At 45.3% G+C, this 21,729-nt stretch overlaps 1 protein-coding gene across 3 annotated transcripts in view; it reads left to right on the top strand.

Annotated features, from left to right (window-relative positions):
* Positions 1 to 21,729, top strand: part of jam3a (junctional adhesion molecule 3a) — a 98,401-nt gene that overhangs the window by 59,807 nt on the left and 16,865 nt on the right. For 2 of the 3 annotated variants that reach the window (XR_009656852.1, XM_060943800.1), the window contains exons 2-5: positions 1,398 to 1,463; positions 1,561 to 1,674; positions 1,817 to 1,969; positions 4,124 to 4,326. Coding sequence is in view for 2 of the 3 variants with exons in the window: in XM_060943800.1 (XP_060799783.1) it covers positions 1,398 to 1,463; positions 1,561 to 1,674; positions 1,817 to 1,969; positions 4,124 to 4,326 (536 nt within the window). In the remaining variant the exon portion in view is untranslated. The remainder of the gene's footprint in view (positions 1 to 1,397; positions 1,464 to 1,560; positions 1,675 to 1,816; positions 1,970 to 4,123; positions 4,327 to 21,729) is intronic. The other variant, XM_060943801.1, reaches the window with a different exon arrangement.

Genomic DNA, 21,729 nt, shown 5'->3' with positions numbered 1-21,729 from the left:
TGTGTTACTACCATCAGCAGTGCCTACACAGTGTTGCCAGATTGGGAGGTTTCCCGCCCAGTTGAGCGGTTTCAAGTGCATTTTGGTGGGTTTTGAACATATTTTGGGCTGGAAAACGTCAGCAGTATCTGTTGCCAGATACTGCTGAAGTTTTCCAGCCCAAAATATGTTCAAAACCCACCAAAATGCACTTGAAACCGCTCAACTGGGCAGGATTCCTCCCTATCTGGCAACACTGCCAGTATTCCGGAGGGGGTCTACTAGTAGCTATGCTGGATCCAAAGACAGTCCTCCTGTCAGAACATGTTGTGAAACGACATAAGATAAAGGTACGTAGAGCTATAGATTCTACATATTAATCATAAATGTAATCATAAAGTCAGCGTGATATTAGTCATGTATTTGCTTGTGAAAGCTTGCGGCTTTCATGTAACTGCCGCCTAGCAACGAGAGGCAAAGGGTAAAGAGGGTAGGCTATCATTGATTCTATTCAGAAGAGATCAACACAATTCTAGACTCCCAGAAGAGGAAGAACTAGCACTAGAGAGTTCACCGGCGTTTTCATGCGCCATTTCCATTGAGCAGAACCAGAGTAGACCAGCCAGTGAACCACAGCGTGTTCTCCCGCTGACGTCACAACATGGCCGTGAGCCACGGACCCAGTTTTCTTGCGCTGTGCAATTAAAAGTTGGATATTTGCGTAACAACAGCTTCTTTTCACGTAATTATAACAGAAATCTAACATGTTTGCCATGTTGTATAGTTTATTTAAGAAATTGCATAGAGTCATGTTCGTGTCATCAGCCCTTTAATGGCTGCACCAAAACTGCATGGTGTACAGACTCATGGTGGCTCAATATTTAATGCTTTGGCCAACTGGAGTGTTGTCGAGTTCAATTTCCAGCACTACCAAGCTGCCACATTTGGGCCCATGTGCAAAACCCTTAACTTCCAGCTGCTAAGTTGTAACCCAGACCCAAGTGTGATAGTCATTTGGGTGGCTGTTAGTCTTGATAACAGCCAGTCAGCTTGCAGTCTGTCAACTGTAGTGCAGCTTTCCAGACAGAATGATGAACCGGTCCAGCCGCGACAAAATAGAGACATGCTTATCACTCTGCACTCTGAGGATTGGTAGCAGCTTATCTTCACCTCTTCATAGCCCCAAGCTGTCACTTCCTTCCCAGCCAGCAGCTGCCAAATCAGACAGCCTTCTACCTCGTTCAGAGGACTTTATTATGAGGCTTGTGGATGGGAATGCTTCTCTTTGGATGTGATGGATCTGGGGGTAAACTATAAAGCTGGTGTGTTGGCTATGTGTGTTTGTAGGGAAGTTCGTTTTTTTCTTCAACGCTTGAGAAGTGTGAATTGAAGTTTGATTTGTTTGTTGTATTTTCCAGGTTGCGTGACATTTGCTGTAATTCTCAGAACTACAGACAAAGACGTGTGGGCCAATGAATTTGAGTGTAAGTTAAAGCTGTGAATTTTTTAGGACTAAACTAATCATTCCAATGATTTATTCATTCACAACTGTGGCAAATAACTTTTCTCCCCCCCCTCAAGCAATCGAACTGACTTGCTTGATCGAGTCTATATCTACAAACAATCCTAGAATTGAGTGGAAGAAAATCAAAAATGGGGTTCCCAGTTATGTATATTTCCAAAACAAAATATCAGGTAACATCACTATGCATCCACATACAAAATTCAACCAACCATATTTATTATACTAGATGTTAATATTATTTCAGGTTAACCATGAAATATAGGTGATGGCACCAGTAGCAGAGAATAATATGCAGGATGCTTCTTGTGGCAGGTGATTTGGAGAACAGGGCGCTGTTGAGAGAACCTGCAAACCTGCTGATCCTGAATGCCAGCAGGTCAGACAGCGCACTGTATCGCTGCGAGGTGGCTGCCATTGATGACCAGAAACCCTTTGATGAAATACTTATAAGACTGGGTGTGAGAGGTACCTTCATATATCTATTAGTTATTTAAAAACTTTTGCATCTTTAAATGTCCATAATATTACAGTACTAGTCAAAAGTTTAGACACGCCTTCTAATTAAATGATGTTTTTTTATGTTTATTAATTAAAAGTCACTTCATGTCTTAAAGTAATGATGGATGTTGTTTCTCTTTACTTAGCTGAGCGGTTCTTGACATAATATAGATGACTACAGTTGTGAATTAGGACTATTTACTGTATTTTTATTATTTATTATTTACTGTTTGATTTCAAGCGCATTAAGAAGGCAAGAAATTGCACAAATTAACTTTTGACGAGGCACATCTGTTAATCGAAAAGCATTCCAGGTGACTACCTCATGAAGCTGGGTAAGATAATGCCAGTAGTGTGCAAAGCTTCGCCAAGGTAAACGGTGGCTACTTTGAAGAACCTAAAATGTGAAATATTTTGTTTTTTAACACTTTTTTTTTTGTTAACCGCATCTCAAACAATTAGAATATCATGAACAAGTTCAATATTTTCTATCAGTTATTTAAGAAAGTGAAAATTGAATATATTCTAGACTCCTTATATGTAAACTAAAATGTCTCAAACATTTTCTATTTTGCTTTTGATAATTATATTCAACAGCACAAAAATTAAAAAAGCGTATCTCAAAATATTAGAGTATTTCATTTCGAGTTTGAGTAAAACAGTATAAATACCATGTATTTCTCAGTCTAGTTCAGTACACGCAACCACAATCATGGGGAAGACTGCTGACTTGACAGTTGTACAGAAGACAATCATTGACTCCCTCCACAAGGAGGGTAAGCCACAGAAGGTCATTGCTAAAAAGGCTGGCTGGAAAAGGTGCACAACCAACAGGGATGAGTGCAGCCTTGAGAGGATTGTCAAGAAAAGTCGATTCAAGAACTGGGGAGAGCTTCACAAGGAGTGGACTGAGGCTGGTATCAGTGCATCAAGAGCCACCACACAGACATCTTCAGGAAAGGGGATACAACTGTCACATTCTGAATATCAAGCCACTCCTGAACCAGAGACAACGTCAGAACCATTTTACCTGGGCTAAGGAGAGAGAGAGAACTGGACTGTTGCTCAGTGGTCCAAAGTCCTCTTTTCAGATGAAAGTAAATTTTGCATTTCATTTGGAAATCGCGTTCCCCGAGTCTGGAGGAAGAGTGGAGAGGCACAGAATCCAAGGTATTTGAAGTCCAGTGTGAAATTTCCACAGTTGGTGATGATTTAGGGTGTCATGTAATCTGCTGGTGTTGGTCCACTCTGTTTTATTAAGTCCAAAGTCAACACAGCCATCTACCAGGAGTTTTTAGAGCACTTCATGCTTCCATCTGCTGACAAGGTTTATGGAGATGCTGATTTCCTTTTCCAGCAGGACTTATCACCTGCCCACAGTACCAAAACTACTACTAAATGGTTCCCTGACCATGATATTACTGTGCTTGATTGGCCAGCCAACTCACCTGACTTGAACCCCACAGAGAATCTATGGGGTATTGTCAAGAGGAAGATAAGGAACACCCGACCCAAAAATATAGACAAGCTGAAGGCCGCTATCAAAGCAACCTGGGCTTCAATAATGCCTCAGCAGTGCCACAGACTGATCACCTCCATGCCACGCCACATTGATACAGCAATTCATGGTAAAGGAGCCCCAACCAAGTACTGAGTGTATAAATGAACATACTTTTCAGAAGTTGGATATTTCTGTATTGTAAATCCTATTTTGATTGATTTTTAGGAAATATTCTAATAATTTGAGAAACTGGATTTCTGATTTTCATGAGCTATAAGCCATAACCATCAACATTAAAACAAAAAAACAGCTTGAAATATTTCACTTTATGTGTAATGAATATAGAATATATGAAAGTTTACATTTTTTAATTAAATTATGAAAAAAATGAACTTTTTGACAATGTTGTAATTGTCTGAGATGTACTAATAATTGCATACATGTTCCACATGTTATTTCATAGTTTTGATGTCTGCAGTATTGTTCCACAATGTAGAAAATAGTCAGCATACAGAAAAACCTATGAATGAGTAGGGGTGTCCAGACTTTTGACTGGTACTGTATATCCTGCTTATATCGTAGAAAAGCTTCAGCACTGATTTGATTTTCCTGGTTTCCAGTGAAGCCAGTGGTGCCACGGTGCAGCGTTCCAAATTCAGTCACTGCAGGCTCTTCTACAGAGCTACGTTGCATGGAGAGCGAGGGCTACCCTCTATCTCACTATCAGTGGTTTCGCAACAATGAGGAGCTGCCTGAGGACCCCAAAACCAGCATCCGATTCTACAACTCTTCATATGTCATGAATGCTGAGACTGGGTCACTGGTAAGCACAGACAGGTGAACGTGTTGTAAGTGCTTTTTTTGTTGTTATTGTTGTTGTACTCAGTTAAAAACTTGGATTCTTTGAAGAGTCAGTACTTAATTTTATTCTGTCCGCATTCATTGGATATGAATAATCACACGCTCTGATTGGCTACTCTGCTCTTGAGCTATCAGCTCATATACTGTGAAGAGAAAAAAAACAAAATGGTGGCACGCATCAAGTCAGATATATTACAAAGAAACAGAAATGGCTAAAAGAATATCGTTTTGTTCCCCCCCAAAAAAAATCTCCAGTTCTACACTCCAGTCCAGTCGGTGGCATTAATGCACCTTTAAGTTGGTTTGCCAACTGCCAAAAAACCCAAAAGAAGAAGAAAAACAAAATGGCGGCGTGTTGCTGAACCAACCGAGGACGAAATAAAAACTCTACTCGAAAACAAAACCCCAAAAAATACAAAAAGAAAAGCAACGAAATAAGGAATGAAAGTATTTGATGGTAAGAACATATCTTTTTATTTTTCAAGAATTATTATTATAGCATTTTTCACAAATTGCTTCTGTCATTTCGCTGGTTCGTTTACATTCTAAGCAGAAATGATTTTGTCGGACGTTTTGTATAAAGTTTTTATCGAATTTGCAAAAAAAAAAAGCTCTGTTTCTCAAAATCCAGTGAATGTGGATAGAATAAAACAATTATTCCACTCAAGCTTATAGCCGACTCAGTGCTACGCGCCTCGTTGACGTGTACGATTCGATTTTGTGGAATAACTGTTAAATGTCTTTTCCTTTAAAACTGTGTTTAAATGCAGGAGCACCTATAGACTTTAATGACTTTAATGACTATCAGATGTCCAGTACGTGTCAGGAATACTATCACTGCCTGCTTTCCGTGTGAACACAGGACATCATGACTACATGGGCTTTTTGCCTTATCATACAATGCCCACGCGGCATGGTGGTGTAGTGGTTAGCGCTGTCGCCTCACAGCAAGAAGGTCCGGGTTCGAGCCGCGTGGCCGGCAAGGGCCTTTCTGTGCGGAGTTTGCGTTTTGTCCGCGTGCGTTTCCTCCGGGTGCTCCGGTTTCCCCCACAGTCCAAAGACATGCAGGTTAGGTTAACTGGTGACTCTAAATTGACCGTAGGTGTGAATGTGAGTGTGAATGGTTGTCTGTGTCTATGTGTCAGCCCTGTGATGACCTGGCAACTTGTCCAGGGTGTACCCCGCCTTTCACCCGTAGTCAGCTGGGATAGGCTCCAGCTTGCCTGCAACCCTGTGGAACAGGATAAAGTGGCTACAGATAATGAGATGAGATGAATATACCAGTTATAAAAAAGGTTAATCCTGGCCTCAAGGGCAACATACATCTCAACGTTGCCAAATACAGTACTGCTGGGGAAAAGAGAACAAATATACTCTGACTCCACTTGCTGTTTCTCATCAGAAAGGATGGCTTGAGACAAAACAATTACAGATAACTTGTATTTAAACACAGACTACTCCCTGTCCTCTATTGTGCTGGGGATTATACTGGTTACTACATCCGACTGTTTAGATCATACCTGTCAGTATGCTGCAGCTCAGTGTCCTATACATACCTAGAAAATGAATGGCCATCTGTCGTTGTGTCACTTGCTAGTGTGAGCATTAGAGTTCGTTCAGCATTTTTTAATGTATACGATTCAGACACGCTGAATAAGATACATTCTAGGGCACAATAAACTAACATGCTAGAAATTAGGCTTGCACAATATTACTGCCCCGACACGTTATTACACTGTCACAATATCCAGTGACGTTTTCTCAGATTATCTTGGTGTTAGGACTAGGACTGTTTTGGCCTCTAGAGGCCGCTGTTATTTCCTTTTCATGTCGTGTTTATTTTGGCCTCTAGAGGCCGCCACTGTTCCTGTGTTTTGTGTTTGTGTTAATTGCCTAATTATCTTCACCTGTGTCCTTAATTAGTTTGTCTATTTATACCCCCTGAGTTCAGTCCTCTTGTCACGGAGTCTTTGTGCTGTTATGTTTATCTCCAGTTTCCTTTGTACTGTGTTTTTTTGATCTTCTTAGCTTTTGTATTTTTGCACTTTGCTTTTCTTTTGGATTATACTCTTTGGTTTTTTTTTTTTGTCTTTTGTTTTGCCCTGTATATAGTGTATATAGTTTAAATAAACCTTTTGATTCTTTTTCTACTTCCGCCTCACGCCTCTGCATTTGAGTCATCCCCCTGGTGGCCTAGTGGGGGTTTGCTGGATTATCACACCAACGAACCAGGTTCGAATCCCAGCAAAACCCTAACAGAAAGACTCCGTCATGACCGACTCAGCAGAGGCTGCTTCAACTGTCTACCCGGCCAACCTTCAGGGAATTATGGCAGCTTTGACACGCTTCGGAGCGACCATGGACGCTCATGGACGTACGCTCACCAGCCAACGTGAGGCCCTCGCTCGCCACGAGGAACTGCTTCAGCAAATTGGGAAAACCCTGGCACAGCTGACATCTCTGCCTGCATCTCCTGCTCCTGATCCAGTTCCTGCTCCTGATCCAGCTCCCACTCCTGCTCCAGTGCCTCCTGCAATGCTGCTTTCTTCACCTCGCGAACCCAGCCTTCCTGCACCACAGAGGTATGACGGCAAGCACAGTGAGTGCCGAGAGTTCCTTACCCAGTGTCAACTCACCTTTGAGCTTCAGCCTACCACCTACACTACGGATCGCCGCAAGATTGCCTTTGTGATCACCTTATTAGCTGGTAAGGCGCGAGCCTGGGCTACTGCTATCTGGCAAAGACAGGGACCTGAGTGCTTTGATTTCCAGCTGTTTTCTGAAGAGATGCTTCGGGTCTTCGATCAGGCAGACATCAGTACCGACGCAGCCCGAAAGCTCATGTCCATCCGGCAAGGAGGAAGCGTCGCAGATTACGCCATCTCGTTCCGAACACTCGCAGCAGTAAGTGGATGGAACGAGACTGCCCTGGTGTCAGCCTTCCACCATGGTCTGTCTGACCCCATCAAGGACGGTCTGGCCTCTATTGGATGCCCAAGTGACCTCGAAACCCTCATCTCACATGCTATTCGTCTGGACAACAGGATGAGAGAACGCCACCAAGCCTTGAGCCCCCCCAGCCTCCCTACCTCTACCTGGAGACCATCTACCTCCTTCAGTGACTGTCCAGAACCCATGCAAGTGGGTCGTACTCGCCTCTCCGCATCTGAGAGGGAGCGCAGAAGGAGGGACAAGTGCTGCATCTACTGTGGCAAGCCTGGTCACTTCCGAGCATCATGTCCCGAACTCTTGGGAAAAGGACCGCCCCGTCCAGCCGAGGGAGGGTTGTGACGGGGCCTACCCTCTCTCCCGGACTCCCTGGCCAAGGAATCTACATCCCGGTCTCCATCTCCTGGGGTGAGTCTGTCCACTCTTGTCAAGCTTTGATAGACTCAGGGGCGGCTGGGAACTTTATGGATATTCACTTCGCCCAAAGCATCAATATTCCGACTGCACCTCTTGAAGTCCCACTGTCTGTGTCTGCCCTCGATGGCCAAGCGTTAGGTGATGGAAGAGTCACCCAAGTTACTTCTCCAGTTTTCCTCCAGTCTCAAGGTCACAAGGAAGAAATATCCCTGCACCTGATTCCTTCACCTGAGTTCCCAGTTATTCTAGGCCTTCCTTGGCTTACTCGCCACAACCCTCGCATAGACTGGGTAACAAGCCAGGTTGTGGAATGGGGCCCTGCATGCCATGCCTCTTGTCTGCTCTCTAGCTCTCCTGTGTCTCCTGCCGAGCTCCCTGATCTCACCGAGTTATCTCAAGTTCCCACAGAGTACTGGGATCTCAAGGAGGTATTCAGCAAGAGCAGGGCCGCCGTTCTTCCTCCGCACCGGGCCTACGACTGTGCCATCGACTTGCTCCCTGGGACTACCCCTCCTCGTGGCAGACTGTTTTCACTCTCTCAGCCAGAACGCAAGGCCATGGAGGAATACCTCAAAGATGCCCTGGTCTCTGGGTTTATTCGACCCTCCACTTCACCTGCTGGAGCCGGCTTCTTCTTTGTCGGCAAGAAGGATGGGGGGCTCCGACCATGTATTGATTACAGGGGCCTGAATAAGATCACTGTGCGCAACCGATATCCCCTTCCGCTGATGTCCACAGCTTTCGACCTGCTCCAAGGCGCCACCGTCTTCACCAAGTTGGACCTACGGAACGCATACCACCTCATCCGTATCCGACAGGGAGACGAGTGGAAGACTGCCTTTAACACCCCGTCTGGGCACTACGAATACCAGGTGATGCCCTTCGGACTCACCAACGCACCAGCTGTTTTTCAGGCCCTAATCAACGACGTCTTAAGGGACATGATTAACCTATACGTTTTTGTCTACCTCGACGACATCCTTATCTTTTCCAAGACCGTGCAGGAGCACCGCCACCATGTCCGCCAGGTTCTCCAGAGGCTGCTACAGAACAATCTGTTCGCCAAGGCCCAGAAATGCGAATTTCATGTTCCCGAGGTCTCCTTTCTGGGATTTATTGTACGGACAGGCCAACTCCAAATGGACCCTGCCAAGACCCTGGCCGTCCGGGATTGGCCTACTCCCAAGTCCGTTAAGGAGGTTCAGCGGTTCTTAGGATTCGCTAACTTCTACCGCAAGTTCATCAGGAACTTCAGTTCTGTGGCAGCACCCATGTCAGACCTCACCAAAGGGACAGGTGGATCTTATGGCTGGTCTCCTCAGGCAGAAAAGGCGTTCAAAGACCTCAAGGACCGCTTCTGCACGGCACCCATTCTGGTTCTCCCGGACACCTCCCAACCATTCATCGTGGAGGTGGACGCCTCGGACAGTGGTGTCGGCGCGGTGCTCTCTCAACGTTCGGAAGGAAAGCTGCACCCCTGCGCTTACTTCTCCCACCGCCTGAGTCCTGCTGAGTCCCGGTACGATGTGGGGGATCGAGAACTGCTAGCGGTCAAACTGGCCCTTGAGGAGTGGAGGCACTGGCTGGAGGGAGCACAACATCCATTCCTGGTTTGGACTGACCACAAGAACCTGGAGTACCTCCAGCAAGCCAAGAGACTGAACCCTCGACAGGCTAGGTGGGCCCTGTTTTTCAGTCGGTTTGACTTCACCCTCTCGTACCGCCCCGGCTCCAAGAACACCAAACCTGACGCACTGTCCAGACTGTTCTCTGCCACTAACAGGGAGAATGAAGTCGGGCCTATTATCCCTGTGTCCCGGATTGTGGCCCCTGTCCGCTGGGGTATTGAGGAGGCTGTCCGACGAGCCCAACGCCAGGACCCCGGTCCTGGGACGGGGCCACCAGGCCTCTTGTACGTCCCACATCAAGCCCGGGCCAAGGTTCTCCAGTGGGGTCACTCTTCCCCTCTCACCGCCCACCCGGGAGCTCGGAGGACCCTGGACTTCCTGAAAAGACGCTTCTGGTGGCCTAACATGGAGAAGGAAGTAAGGTCATTTGTCCTGTCCTGTGAGGTTTGCACCAGAACCAAGAACCCACGACAGCGTCCCCAGGGTCTCCTGCATCCTCTGACCATTCCCCGGCGTCCCTGGTCCCACGTGGCAGTCGACTTTATCACGGGTCTCCCTGAGTCACAAGGTAACACGGTCATTTTGGTCTTAGTTGACAGATTCTCCAAGGCCTGCCGCTTCATACCACTGTGCAAACTCCCCTCTGCTCTTGAAACTGCGAAACTTTTGTTTAATCATGTCTTCCGAGTCTTTGGTCTTCCACAGGACATCGTCTCAGACCGAGGGCCCCAGTTCTCCTCCCGAGTGTGGCACGGGTTCTGCAAGGTCATCGGAGCCACTGCCAGCCTCTCCTCTGGGTTTCACCCACAGTCCAATGGTCAGACGGAGAGGCTCAACCAGGACCTGGAAACCACCCTGCGAGGCCTGGCTATGGATAACCCGACATCGTGGAGCACCTGGCTGCCATGGGCAGAGTACGCCCACAACACCCTGCAGTCATCGGCCACCAAGCTGTCGCCATTCCAGTGCCAATTCGGGTTCCAGCCACCTCTGTTCCCGGACCAGGAGGAGGACGCGGGGGTGCCCTCGGTCAACCAATATGTGAGACGGTGTCGCAAGACCTGGAGCAAGGTCAGGAAGACCCTCATACAGACCTCCAGAACCAACCAGACTCAGGCCAACCGCCATAGAAGACCTGCACACGCTTTCCGCCCTGGGCAGCGTGTTTGGCTGTCCACTAAGGACCTTCCACTGCGGGTGGAGAACCGCAAGCTTGCTCCTCGCTACATTGGCCCCTTCAAGGTGGTGCGCAGGGTGAACCCTGTCTCCTACCGGCTCCAGTTGCCCCGGACTCTGAGGATCAACCCCACTTTCCATGTTTCCCTGTTACGGCCCGTACTGACGTCTACGTATGCCCCTGCCCCTAGGAACCCCCCACCCCCCCGCATCTTCCAGGGGCAGACTGTGTTCACTGTGAATCGCCTGCTTGACTCCCGCCGGGTCCGCGGCGGGTTGCAATATCTGGTGGACTGGGAGGGCTATGGTCCTGAGGAGCGCTGCTGGGTTCCTGCTCGGGATGTCCTTGATAAAGAACTATGTCGGGACTTCCATTCGGCCCATCCGGATCGCCCTGGGAACGTCAGGAGACGCTCCTAGAGGGGGGGGTCCTGTTAGGACTAGGACTGTTTTGGCCTCTAGAGGCCGCTGTTATTTCCTTTTCATGTCGTGTTTATTTTGGCCTCTAGAGGCCGCCACTGTTCCTGTGTTTTGTGTTTGTGTTAATTGCCTAATTATCTTCACCTGTGTCCTTAATTAGTTTGTCTATTTATACCCCCTGAGTTCAGTCCTCTTGTCACGGAGTCTTTGTGCTGTTATGTTTATCTCCAGTTTCCTTTGTACTGTGTTTTTTTGATCTTCTTAGCTTTTGTATTTTTGCACTTTGCTTTTCTTTTGGATTATACTCTTTGGTTTTTTTTTTGTCTTTTGTTTTGCCCTGTATATAGTGTATATAGTTTAAATAAACCTTTTGATTCTTTTTCTACTTCCGCCTCACGCCTCTGCATTTGAGTCATCCCCCTGGTGGCCTAGTGGGGGTTTGCTGGATTATCACACCAACGAACCAGGTTCGAATCCCAGCAAAACCCTAACACTTGGAATATCAGACCTGCCACATTTACATATCTTTATCCCCCGCTGGCTGAAAGGCCCAAAGGGGGATTATGTCATGGCGATTTCCATCCGTCTGTCCGTCCCTGGAAGGGTGCTCACCTTCTGAAATCAGCTCCTCTCACAATTTTTGGAGGAATTTCTCAAAACTTGGCGGGATTCTTTGTTATATGTCGGTAATATGCATATTGTAATTTCGTTAAATTGGGTCACATTTTAGCAGAGTTACAGCCCTTGATTAACAACATTATACTTTTGACAGTTTCATGAGTGTGTTTTCCTTCGGAAATCATCTCCTATCGCAATTTGTGGAGGAATTTCACTAAACTTGGCAAAAGGCATTGTGATATGTCATTCGTACGCATATTGTTATTTTGTTCAATTCAGTCACATTTTCCTAGAGTTATGCCCTCGATTATTAACAAACTTGTACTTTGGCAATTTCATCAAGGTGTGCTTGCTTTCTGAAATCAACTCCCCTCACAATTTTTATTATCCCCTGCCGGGGGCCGAAAGGCCCTAAAGGGGATTATGTTGGATTATGGATTATTTCCGTCCGTCCTGGGAAGGGTGCTCACCTTCTGAAATTGACTCCTCTCACAATTTTTAGAGGAATTTCATGAAACTTGGCAGGATTCTTTGGTACATGTCGGTAATCAGAGGTGGAAAGAGTACTGAAAAATTGTAATTGAGTAAAAGTATCTTTACTTTGCTTAAATCCTACTCAAGTAAAAGTACCCATCTGAAAATGTACTTGAGTAAAAGTAAAAAATTACTTCATTTGAGATGTAATTTGAGTAAAAGTTGCTTACAATTATTTGATGTAAAAAAGGATGTCATAAATCATATCCAGCACAAGTTGTTTTAATCAACCTTTAGCCGTATAAAGTGCATATCCAAACTCGCAGCTCATAACTGAGCTCAGTAACATGGTGCTCTTACTTCTGTGTTCCACAACACACACAAGGGCAGTCACAATCTGTTGAGGTATACTGTAATGCGCACTCTTTGTTTGGTCATACGGTCCAACTCACAACGCTACAATAAAAGTAAAGAAAATAAAACCAAAATCAAAGTACCCGTATCGCAAAACACTGGAAATGTTGCATATATTGCAATCTGATAAGAAATAAAACAAAGTGCCATGGCCCACTGGATACTACAGCATTAGACCTGCAAAGCTCTTGTTCAGTTTGAGCAGGAGTTGATTTTCAAAGTTTGTAGCACTAATCCGTGCTGTGACCAACAAACCAGCAGTGCTGAAAAGACGCTCACAGGCGGCTGAAGCTGGAAGGCCTGTGTTGAGTTTCAGAGACCGTTGTTTTATATTTGGAAAATAGTTCAGAAGATCCCTGTTTTCCGAGGCACAGGCAAGGTAGCCCTCTAACTCCCCTGAACCCTCTGACCTTCTGGCCTTCATGGTGGTGAAGAAATCCTCTTCATCAGATGAATGTTGTCTTTGTCCGTCATGCTCCTCTTCTGTCTCCATTTGGTCGAGGTGATGTCTGACATAGAGTAGACCTGTTTAATGAAAAACAGCATTGGGCAATTACCGTATTTGTTATGTGCTCTAAAGGAGTACTACAAACAGCTACAACTTCAGATAACAGACATATTCTACAGGGTGTCCCAATAAAATGTATACACACTTCAAATCATTGTAAAGTAGGTGTTTATCAAAATCCATGTAATTTTAAAAGTGTAATAGAATGTACCAGGGATGAGTGTTCCGCTTTTCGGCGGATTTCCGCTTTTTCTGAGCGAAAATCGATATTATGCCAAATCCGTTGAGATGTTTTTTTCATTGAAGGGGGTTGGGGTATGTTCCTTCGTGATACTCAAGCGTATGACGATGTTACATGTTTACATTTTCGCCATCTTTAGTCTCGCGGTAGAATACGTGTTATCTACAATGTAATTGGCCAAAACATCGCTGGCGAGAGCATGATAGCCAATCATAACAGTTCTTACAAGAGTGTGGGAGAGAACAAAAGCCAATCATAACAGTTCTTACAAAAGTACCCGCATTGTTCTATTTTATCGAAACTTGCACATGTTCATCGTCGCTGCGCTTCAAAAATCCGTTTCTCTTTCGTATCAGCTTTTTTACTCAAAATGCCGAATACAATTGACAAGCGAGACGAAGCGAAGGTACGTGAAATCGATGCTGGTATAAAAAACAGAGAGAGGACTGACAAGCTTTTGTCTTTGGCCAAAAGGCTGAAGAAGTCGTCGAAATGATTAAATGAAAATGAGAAGTGACTGTGAACTATAAATAATTGTATAAAGTGTACATAGGCATTATCCCATAAACTTAGCATTCATTTGATTTAATACATTGAACATGTATATGATGGTCAGTAAATCTGAATTAATGCTGACAGTTTTGAAAACTTAAATATTTCAAAAGACTTTGAAATCATATGCAACTAATGAGGACATAGGGTGACTGACCTTTTCTCCCTAAGAAATTTAATTTAATATATGAACATTTTGATAATTAATAAAACTTGCGTTTAATGTGAATTTAGTTTGTCATTTTTGTTGATCATAAATTATAACCATACCCTTGAATGTAGAATGTGATTTTATTTTGAATTCAAACAATACTCCTATTGATTTGAAACATATTTTCATGTAAATATATAAAAAAGACAACAGATTTTTTTTATCTACTACAGCTCAGATTGTAGGAAAAGTGGTTTGTAAGGCCTTATTTTTCAAAATTTTCCTGGGGGGGGGGTATCCCTCCCAGACCCCCGGCTTCGGGCGCCATCTTGTTTTCTGCTTTTTTGGTGACCACCCACTCTGCATTAACTTTCAGTGACTGTTGTAGGTCTCATAGCATAGACTTCAGACATCAGTTTGAGAATAGGTGGTGTAAGAGCCATAAACCAGTAATGGTAATATATGCAGAAAATATGTATAATTTATAGTTGCAATTTATATTTTGTTTGATGCATAGTAATGACAGTGTAATTTATAATAGGCTATTTAGAAAATGATAATGTGGATATAGAATGTATTAGTGACGCTCCCTTAGATTGATGCGCAGATTCAGTCAGTTTAGTGAGAGCTGCGCAAGGCACGGGAGCATAAAGTTTTCTTACTGTGTGACTCGTGTGCCATGTGACAGTTGTAACATTTTGGAATTCCAACTAAAGACTCCTAAAACTGAAGACTACCTCTCATGTCATGCGTGTGAAGAATTACTGTGTCTGCAGCTCACAAGTGGTACATTTGGCAATGAAACAGAGTGCCATTATATTTAGTAAGAAAACTGCTCACGCATGGACCGAGTGACTGAAAACTCCGACGTTTGGATGCTAACGTGAATTCGAGGCAAGCCATCCGCTGACCACTTCGGAACGGTGTGTTCGACTGGAACAACATTCTAAAGTGGGTTTTCTCAACACAAACGAGGTGGTAAGCCTTCTGAATTAAGATATGAAGATACATTTTAATCATAAGATACTGATTAACTGAAGCCTAAGCCAGAAAATTATTGAAAGCTCCGTGTCTTTTGGAAATTGTGAGGCATCTGTTGGATGAAGGAAAGTGTTGGTGGAATACTTTTTGTTCAAGTGCACACAATTTGCACACAGCTTTATTAACAGTAAAAAAAAAAAAAAAGGATGACGACGGCAATGTTACAACAGCTAGCACTGAGGAAATGGGTTCAAAACGAACAGTCAAGTTAACTGAGAAGGCAATTGAGGAAAAACTGCACAGGCTACTTGGCACTAGGAGAGGGCTGTTAGCTCGACTCACAACTCTAAGGAGGGAAGTTGGCAGTCTTATCACATTGGCTGGTAATTTACCAACAGTGCAAGAAATAATGCAGGAAGAGTTTAACCCCATTGTCCAGGATTTTATAGACATCAGTAGGCAAATAGGAGATCTTTTGCCTCAAGATGAGAGGGAGGCAGACAATAACAGTTGGTTTGCACCTAAAATGATTGTAATCAAACAGTTTATTGAAGAAACTGAAAAATGGATGGAGCATGAGACTTTAAGCTTACACCAAGCAAACCAAGAAAATTTAGCAGAGGAAGACATAGGCCCTGATGATGGCGTATCACAAGTGGGCATTAATACCAATCAGCCTGTAAGCAAGAAAGGTTCATGTACTGGACATTCAGCTGTCATGTCTACTCATTCTTCAGTATGTGCTCTAGAGGAAGCCAAGCTGTCTGGCTTAATGGAACGTGCTGCAGTTTTGCAAAAGAAACAAGAGTTGGATATGGAGGAAGCGCGTATTAAGCTGCAAAAGAAAAACTAGAAATAGATGCAGCTATTACACAAAGAGCACAAGTCAGAATACTGAAACAGTATGAGAAAACAGGTGATGGCATGAACAGCTATGTCCGTTCTCAGCCAGCAGGTGGCGCAAGAGTGAAGGAAGAGGAAACAAGCCATATCTCGAAGAGTAAAGGCCAATTTATGCTGACAATGCAGTCTTCGCAGATGGCGTCTGCGTAGCCCCCCCACTTCGCAGACGCTCTGCGCGCACCTCCCAAAAATTGTGACCACCGCAAAAGCCTCGCAGACAAGAGGGCTCTGATTGGTCCACTCTACATCCACTGTACACGCACTTCCACTTCCCTCCTTTCCCGGTTTGGTTTGTTTTCACTACCGCCATTTTTAAAAACATGAGCGAAGATGGAGCAGCACAAAGAGCGGTTGATCGAGGAAGTGAGGAAGTACATACATCTATACGACTCCAGTTCTAGTCATTATAAGTAACCGGAGGATAAACACTACACTAACCACACCCACCAACTACTCCTAGCGATTTCGCGACTTCGCGCCCCCTTGCGTTGTGGCAGTGAATAATATCACGCACGCCTATTACTCCCCGCTCAATGATAAATTACAACTGTCTGCGAAAAGCTATCTGCGAAAGCCTTGTCGCAAGAGCATGCAGAGGCCCTAAGCCTGCTGTCAGAAGCAAGATCTCATATAAGCCGTTGCAAAATGTAGGACGTCAGGTTGCTACAGGAAACACTGCCAGGCAACAGGATGACGGCATGGGTGGCCTTCTGCAAGTAATGGAGAACCAGAATGCGATCACCGAGGTGCTTGTTAAGCAACAGTATGCTCAGCTTCCTGATAAAGAGGTTGCAGTGTTCAAAGGTGATCCACTTACCTATAGATCGTTCGTAAGAGCTTTCGAACAAGCCATCGAACAGAAAACAGACAGTGAACAAGACAAGTTGTACTACTTGCAACAGTACACTGCAGGAGAACCACAAGAGCTTGTAAGAAGTTGCGAGCATATGCCAGCTCACCGAGGGTTTAATGAAACGAAACGGTTGTTACAGCAAAATTATGGAGATGAGTTGGTGATTGCAAGTGCTTATATTGATAAAGCTTTAAAGTGGCTGTAAATTAAGGCTGAAGATGGAAAGGCACTCAAAGCCTATGCTTTATTTCTCACTGGCTGTCGTAACACGATGCAAGATGTGGAATTGATTGAGGAAATGGATAATCCTACAAATATGAGGATAGTGATGTCCAAACTACCTTATAAGATGAGAGAAAGTTGGTGCAATGAAGCTTATAACATCAAAGAAAAGAGAGGACGCAGAGCAAGATTTTCTGACCTCACCGTCTTTATTGAACGACAGTCTAAGGTAGCCATGGATCCATGTTTTGGAGACCTCCAAAGCAAAAACCCACCGCCAGCAGGAAAAAGTAAGGAAAATGGAAAAGTGGGTAAGGGTGGAGCAAAAGGAAGCAGCTTCACAACTAATGTGTCAGTGGAAAAGAAGAATGCAGCTGCCATACCAAAACAAGCGAACTCACCCAAAACAGGCACTGCTTTTGAAGCACCATGCCTCTTCTGCCAAGGGAATCATACACTGGAATCTTGCAACAAGATCAGAGAGGTTCCAAACAAGGAACGCCTTGATGTGTTGAAGTCAAAGGGACTGTGTTTCGGGTGTTTAAGACAAGGTCGTATGAGCCAGACCTGCAAAAAGAAACTAGTATGCAAACAGTGCTCACGGAGACACCCAGACATTCTTCATCAGAATGAGGAGGCCAAGAACACCACCGCTGTGTCGAGCCAGGGTAACACTCAGAATGAAGAGATCTCTTCAGCCTCAAGTCCTGCCACGCAAGAGATGTGTGGCTACACTGGGGCTGGAGAAACAGACTGCTTATTACCCGTAGTTCCTGTGAAGGTCAAGTCCCGCAGCAGTGGAAGGTCCATAGAGACATATGCCTTCATAGATCCCGGTAATACAGTCACATTCATTACAGAGGATCTCAGAAAGAAGCTGAATGAGAAGGGAAAGCTGACTCAGATCTCGTTGAGCACAATGGGACAGAATGAAGCAGGGGAACAAAAACTGATTAATAGTTACCTGCTATCAGACCTAGAGGTGTGTAGCCTTGAGGGAGAAGAGTACCTGAGGCTACCCAAAGTTTACACACACAGTAAAATCCCCGTTCAGAGAGAAAATATCCCCAGTCAGCACCATCTGCAGAAGTGGCCCTACCTGAGAGAAGTGAATCTACTGCATATCAATGTTAATGTAGGCCTTCTCATTGGAGCAAACAATTCTAAAGCCATGGAGCCCTGGCATGTAATAAATAGCCAGGAGGAAGGGCCCTATGCGGTAAAAAACATTCTCGGCTGGATGGTGTGTGGACCCGTTAAGAATGACAACACTCTTTTCAGACGCAACACAGCTCATTACAGCGTCAACCGAATCTCAGTTGAGGAGGTGGAACAGTTACTGATACAGCAGTATAACACTGATTTTCCAGAGCGTCTGTATGACGATAAAGAAGAAATGTCCCAGGAGGACAAATTGTTCATGCAGTCAGTGCAAATGACAACCAAGTTTGTAGATGGACATTACTGTGTCGGGCTTCCACTGAGAGACAGAGATGCAAAAATGCCCAACAACCGCTGTGTGGCCGAACAGCGAGCTGCTGGTCTAAGGAGAAAGCTGATGAAGAACAAAGACTTCCTTGAGGACTACAAAGTCTTTATGAAGAGTATCCTGGAAAAAGGCTATGCCATGTAAGTTCCTCAAGATCAGCTTACTCATGACAACAACAGGGTTTGGTATGTCCCACACCATGGGGTATACCACCCAAAGAAAAAGAAAATACGCGTTGTATTTGATTGCAATGCCACCTTTCAGAATGTGTCGCTCAATGGCCAGTTGATGCAAGGACCTGACCTCACCAACACGCTCATTGGTGCCTTAATGAGGTTCCGAGAAGAACCAATAGCGATGATGGCGGACATTGAGTCCATGTTTTATCAGGTGAGAGTTCCTGGGACAGATGCTGACCTGTTGCGATTTCTGTGGTGGCTGGCTGGTGACCTCAGCGCACCTTTAAAGGAGTACAAGATGGTGGTGCATCTTTTCGGTGCGACTTCATCCCCCAGTGTAGCTTCCTATGCGCTACGCCGAACAGCAGAGGATAGGAGAGGCACCGCAGCCCCAGAAGCCGTGGAAACAGTCCTACGTAATTTCTATGTAAATGACTGTCTCAAATCTGTGGCTACGGAGGACGCAGCAGTTGTTCTGGTGAAGAGTCTTGGAGACCTGTGTGCTGAAGGAGGGTTTACCCTCACTAAGTGGGTCAGCAACAGCAGGAGAGTCTTGTCATCCATTCCTGCAGAACTCCGAGTCACTGAACTGAAAGACCTTGATCTCATACAAGAAGCCCTGCCCACAGAACGAGCTCTTGGTGTACAATCACCATTGTACACCAAGAGCTTGTTCTGTGGGCAGGGCTTCTTGTATGAGATCAAGGTCTTTCAGGTCTGTTCGACGTAGCGCATAGGAAGCTACACTGGGGGATGAAGTCGCACCGAAAAGATGCACCACCATCTTGTACTCCTTTAAAGGTGCGCTGAGGTCACCAGCCGGCCACCACAGAAATCGCAACAGGTCAGCATCTGTCCCAGGAACTCAGCAGGAACACAGAAGATGATACATTTACTTACCGTATCAAGCCACAGGATAAGCCCAAGATGAGAAGAGGTATTCTTTCTGTCGTAAATTCAACCTACGACCCTCTTGGCTTCCTGGCACCACTGATACTCCCTGCTAAGCTTCTGATGAGAGACTTGTGTAAAGAAAAGCTAGGATGGGACGAAGAAATTGGTGACTCACGGACAGAACGATGGTATAAGTGGGTGGAAGATCTCACTCTCCTCTCAGGCTTCAGCATCAGTAGATGTGTCAAACCAAAGGACCTTGGAACCACGGTGGTGGCCCGGTTGCACCATTTTGCTGATGTGAGTGAGGTTGCCTATGGCGCAGCATCTTACCTCGTCCTGGAGAATGACCAAGGCAGGATCCACAGCTCCCTTGTGATGGTGAAGTCTAGAGTGTCCCCACTGAAACAGATCACTGTTCCGAGACTGGAGCTGACTGCAGCAGCAGCTGCAGTGAAGGTGGACAAGATGCTGCAAGAGGAAATGTAGATCCCTCTCCAGCAGTCAATCTTCTGGACTGACAGCACGACGGTCCTAAAATACATAGACGGTGAGACTGCCCGTTTCAAGACCTTTGTGGCAAACAGGATTTCACTCATAAGAGAGGCCGCTAAACCATTGCAGTGGAGGTATATTAGGACGTCGCAGAACCCAGCTGACAAAGCTACCAGGGGCATGAAAGCTAAAAGTTTGATGGAAGATAAAGACTGGATAGATGGCCCACAATTCCTTTTACAACCAGAAGGTGAATGGCCACAGAGACCAGAAAACATGAATCAGAACCTGCAAAATGATCCAGAGCTAAAACATGTCATAGTAAACACCATCACTACTGAGGAAAAGCTTGACAGCATGAACAAACTACTTCAATACTATGACAGTTGGAACAGACTGAAAAGAGCGACTGCTTGGATTATGAGAGTTAAAGAGCTGTTGGTCCACCTGAAAAACAAAATGAAAGCGTTTCAAGCTGAGATCAGTCAAACAGAAAAGGATCCAGAGAAACAAAAGATACTCATGCAAAAGAACATAGAAAGGTACAGAAGTACCATTGAAAAGAAATCTCTTACCTTTGAGCAGCTAATGATGGCAGAGAAGGACATCATCCGGTACAGCCAAAGTCAGTGCTTTCCTGATTAAATTAGAGCCCTCTGCGGTAATAAGCCTGTCAAGAAAAGCAGCCAGCTGTACAGGCTCGATCCCCTGTTGCAAGATGGCATACTGAGAGTGGGAGGACAGCTGGACAGGTCTGCCATGCCGGTGGACACAAAACATCCTGTGATACTCTCCAAACACTCCAGAGTTGCAATGCTCATACTGAATGACATCCATGAAAAGATCGGTCACTGTGGGCACAACTATATGCTATCGCAGTTGAGACAAAGGTTTTGGATCCCTCAAGCAACATCAGCCATCAGGAAGCTCATATCTAAATGCACGGTCTTCAGAAGACTTAGAGGATGAGTTGGTGAACAGAAAATGGTGCCTCTGCCAGAAGACCGTCTCTTGCCAGACAAGCCACCGTTCACCAATGTTGGAATTGACTATTTCGGCCCATTTGAAGTGAAACGGGGCCGGGGCATTGTTAAAAGGTACGGTGTGATCTTCACCTGCCTCACCATCAGGGCAGTGCATATAGAGGTGGCTGATAGTCTTGACACAAGTGCCTGTATCAGTGTCCTCCGTCGTTTTATAAGTAGAAGAGGACAGGTGTCCATAGTACGTTATGACAATGGCACCAATTTTGTTGGTGCCGAGAAGGAATTGAGAGAGGCCTTGGAAAACCTGAACCAGTCTGAGATAGATAAGACAATGCAAATGAGGGGCATCAAATGGATTTTCAATAGCCCTGCTGCCTCACATCAGGGAGGAATTTGGGAGCGGCAAATCCGCACAGCGCGTAGGATTCTCGACGCTCTGCTAAAGGAACAGACCCTCACAGACGACAGTCTTCGAACCCTTCTTTGTGAGGTTGAAAGCATAATAAATGGTCGACCCATAACAAGTGTGTCAGATGATCCCCGCGACATAGAGCCTCTGACTCCCAACCATCTGTTGTTGATTAAGACAGCCCAACATGCCACCAGGGACCTTCAACAAGGATGACCTATACGCAAGAAAGCGTTGGAGGCAAGTTCAATATCTTGCGGATCTATTCTGGCACAGATGGACTTGTGAATATCTCCCCCTACTCCAGGAACGCCAGAAGTGGACGAGACAGAAAAGGAACTTTGAACCTGGAGATGTGGTCCTAGTAGTCGACAGTTCATCCCCAGGAAACACGTGGATCATGGGA

Source organism: Neoarius graeffei, chromosome 17 (genome assembly GCF_027579695.1).
Source record: "Neoarius graeffei isolate fNeoGra1 chromosome 17, fNeoGra1.pri, whole genome shotgun sequence".
Classification (NCBI taxonomy): Eukaryota; Metazoa; Chordata; class Actinopteri; order Siluriformes; family Ariidae; genus Neoarius; species Neoarius graeffei.
This window is presented reverse-complemented; position numbering and strand designations above follow the sequence as displayed.